The 3,985-nt window shown below is 42.8% G+C and overlaps 1 protein-coding gene across 2 annotated transcripts in view; it reads right to left on the bottom strand.

Moving 5' to 3' along the window:
- Window positions 1-306: 306 nt before the first annotated feature.
- The window catches only part of fzr1b (fizzy/cell division cycle 20 related 1b), an 11,564-nt gene continuing 7,885 nt past the window's right edge, over window positions 307-3,985 (bottom strand). For both annotated transcript variants that reach the window (XM_079750241.1, XM_079750242.1), the window contains exons 11-14: window positions 3,003-3,236; window positions 2,643-2,747; window positions 2,396-2,488; window positions 307-839 (exon numbers count right to left, since the gene is read on the bottom strand). In XM_079750241.1, the coding sequence (XP_079606367.1) occupies window positions 798-839; window positions 2,396-2,488; window positions 2,643-2,747; window positions 3,003-3,236 (474 nt within the window). In that variant the 3' untranslated portion in view covers window positions 307-797. The remainder of the gene's footprint in view (window positions 840-2,395; window positions 2,489-2,642; window positions 2,748-3,002; window positions 3,237-3,985) is intronic.

Here is a 3,985-nt window from a genome sequence, read left to right as displayed (position 1 = left end):
ACATTTCTTGAAATTGCCAATATATGACCAGGTTATAATTTAAGTTCATAAATAAGTCCTTCCAGCCTGCATTGCGTAGCATAGCCTGGGCGCTGGTTCTATTATATTTCAACCAGGACTGATTTGCCGGAAAAAGGGAAGGAAGGGACGGAAAATAACAAACAAACATGTTTCATTGAAGTGTTTCATTAGTTGGATTCTGATACTATTAGGTTCAGATCGTTGTTGTCTCAACCCTTGGAGCTGGATTCTTACAGACAGTGCTTTTAGGTCACAGACAGAAAGACCTCAGTGTTTGAAGCCGTGTGTGCAGCTGCGCATGGTGCAGATGTTTATTCGTCGTGGTTGTGTTGATTGACGTGCCACAGAACATACCAGAACACATAATCAGAAGCACAGTGTTAAAAACATTACATGTCTTTTCATGACCTAATGACATGTCAAATCATGATTTCCAGATTCCTGAAGTCAAATCATGACAATCCAGATTCATGCTTTCATTTTCATGACGCAGCTCTCTTAGACATGACAACTTACAGATGATATTGTAAAAAAAAAAAAAGAGTTTTTCCACCACGTCCACAACAGAGTAGGAAGGCTTTCTGAGAGGCGGACGAGACTGAGGTGGTGGAGCCGCCAGGGTTCTTTCAAAATAAAAGCCTTGTGTAAGTGAGGTCAGGTGCATGGAGAAGGTTTCCTTGGGACACAGAAGGGCTGTAGTTGTGCAGTAGAATGGTGGTCTGTGTGTGTCTGGGGTCTGTGTCTCCTACTGAGAAGGTCCTGACCCCACCGTGGTACTATCGTATTCTGGTGAACAGGTTCAGTACCGACTTGGACTCCTGAAAAACAAATAATATACAATGCAACATAAATATAATACTTATATAACCAAATAATATACATAAATATGATACTTATATAACCAAATAATATACATAAATATGATACTTATACAACCAAATAATAGACATATATATATAATAATTGTATAACTAAAGGATATAGATAAATATAATACTTATCTAAAAAATGTATATAAATAAATAGAATACTTGTATGACAAAATAACATACATAAATATAATACTTATATAACAAAAGGATACACATAAATATAATACTTGTATGACAAAATAACATACATATAATACTTATATAGGATATACATAAATATAACACAAAATGATATTCATAAATATAATACTGAATATACATAATATAATACTTTCCGACATGCAAATAAAGGAAAGTGAATGAGTTGTTTTGCGAGAACTGCAGGATACCTTCTAATAGAGCTACTCTAGTTCTATATAACCATTTTCTATCTATACATATTTCACTGTAGACTAAACATGTCCCGTGTCTTGGTGTTTTACAGTAGACTAAACATGTCCTGTACCTTCGGGTTTTACAGTAGACTGAACATGTCCTGTACCTTGGTGCATTATGTTTTACTATAGACTAAACATGTCCTGTACGTTGGTGTTTTACAGTAGATTAAACATGTCCTGTACATTGGCGCAGCGTGTTTTACTATAGACTAAACATGTCCTGTACCTTGGTGCATTATGTTTTTCTATAGACTAAACATGTCCTGTACCTTGGTGTTTTACTATAGACTAAACATGTCCTGTATCTTGGTGTTTAACAGTAGACTAAACATGTCCTGTACCTTGGTGTTTTACAGTAGACTAAACATGTCTTGTACCTTGGTGTTTTACTATAGACTAAACATGTCCTGTACATTGATGCAGCGTGTTTTACTATAGACTAAACATGTCCTGTACCTTGGTGTTTAACAGTAGACTAAACATGTCCTGTACCTTGGTGTTTTACAGTAGACTAAACATGTCCTGTACATTGATGCAGCGTGTTTTACTATAGACTAAACATGTCCTGTACCTTGGTGTTAAACAGTAGACTAAACATGTCCTGTACCTTGGTGTTTAACAGTAGACTAAACATGTCCTGTACCTTGGTGTTTAACAGTAGACTAAACATGTCCTGTACCTTGGTGTTTAACAGTAGACTAAACATGTCCTCTAGCTTGGTGTTTTACAGTAGACTAAACATGTCCTGTACCTTGGTGTTTAACATTAGACTAAACATGTCCTGTACCTTGGTGTTTTACAGTAGACCAAACATGTGCTGTACCTTGGTGTTTAACAGTAGACTAAACATGTCTTGTACCTTGATGTTTTAGACTAAACATGTCCTGTACCTTGGTGTTTTACAGTAGACCAAACATGTGCTGTACCTTGGTGTTCTACAGTAGACTTAACATGTCCTGTACCATGGTGTTTTACAATAGACTAAACATGTCTTGTACCTTGATGTTTTAGACTAAACATGTCCTGTACCTTGGTGTTTTACAGTAGACCAAACATGTGCTGTACCTTGGTGCAGCGTGTTTTACTGAAGACGTTCCAGAATCGCAGCGTCTCGTCTCCAGCTCCGGTGACGATGGCCTCCCCGTCTGGGGACACAGCCTGTTGGGGGGCGGTCATTCGATGAATCATGATTATCAAATCTGCAGAATGTGACAAACCCTGCACAGATAGACTGGAAAAGCCATCAATCTGTCTTTTCCAAAGGAGGACCATTCATGTGATATTGACTGCAGGCGGTCCCAGTGAAACTCACCAGGTACAACACTCGGTAGGAGTGTCCTGTGAGCTTGGCCACCTGGGTCAGCGAGGGGTACTTCCACACCAGGATCTGGTTCTGAGAGTAGCCGTGTGTGCTGACCTGGGGGCAGACAGAGGGACCGTAGCAAAGCCTTGTTTCTAGCCATGGGCTTACTACCGCTATTTGGAAAAGGTTTGACTACGTGCTATTGAGTCTCTGTGAACCAAAGCGACATACAGGGGAGACAGGTTCAGAGGTCATGAAGGAGCAGATAGGGGTTAGAGTGCCGACCTGGGACATTGGACCCCGAACCTTTTGGCTGGGAGTCAACCCCTCCTAGCCTGTGTGTGTGCGTCAGTGTGTGTGTGTGCTCACCAGCTCGTTGGCGTGCTTGGACCAGGCCAGGTTGCAGACCTGCGAGCCCGTGTCGGTGCTCTGCAGCGGCTGGCCCGTCAGCGTGTTCCAGAAGCGCAGGCAGCGGTCGGCGGTGCCACCGCCCGAGGCCAGGAGGCCATGCTGGTGTGGGGACCAGGCGATGGCCTTCACCGCCGCCAGGTGGTCGCTGTACTGCTGCATGGGCAGCAGGCTGGAGCTGTTCCACACCAGCAGCTAGGGGGGGGGGGAGACAGCGGGGCACTTTACTACGCCTGCCTCACCTCGTCGTCGGGAAACACGGACCACCTCAGAGGTTCACCCTCTGGCGTTGACCGCTGATCTCCAAAGTGGAGCTCAAAGTGACAACACATTTAAAGACGGACACATCGAGTCACATATTGCACATCTTTCCGATATCTTATAATGACGAGCAATAATACTGTTTATTAATGCTATTTAGTTCTTTAGGACAGTGGCTTTTAATCTGTTGGTCGCAAGCCGTAAGTGCGTGATCAAGTGGATTGTGCGATCCTGTTGCGTTCTTGAAGAAAGTAGTCTAATCCGGATCGCTTTTAACTCACTTTATTTGTTCAAGTATTTCGGTATGGTAACTTTGAAGCAAAAGGAGGGGAATTGTATGGTCACGCGTGTGAGCGACAAACAGCAGGACTCTGTACCTAACTCCCTAGTATGGACTGCCGGATGTTTCCGATCTCGTTGGCTTCAGGCCCTGCTTTAATACCGAGTAGGCGTGTCCTATGTGTCGTATTGGCTCCACCCTCCTCACCTGTCTAAAGGTGCTGCCCTCTATGGCTGGAGTAGTTATTGCAGCTTAAAATGTCGGGTCCTGCTTCCTAGTGGCTATGTATGGTAATTACGGCCTATGTGTTCGATCCTACTTCCTAGTGGCTATGTATGGTAATTACGGCCTATGTGTTCAATCCTACTTCCTAGTGGCTATGTATGGTAATTACAGCTTATGT

Source organism: Pollachius pollachius (genome assembly GCF_949987615.1).
Source record: "Pollachius pollachius genome assembly, chromosome: 14".
NCBI lineage: Eukaryota > Metazoa > Chordata > Actinopteri > Gadiformes > Gadidae > Pollachius > Pollachius pollachius.
Note: the sequence above shows the minus strand (reverse complement) of the source record. Positions and strands in the feature narration are given on the sequence as shown.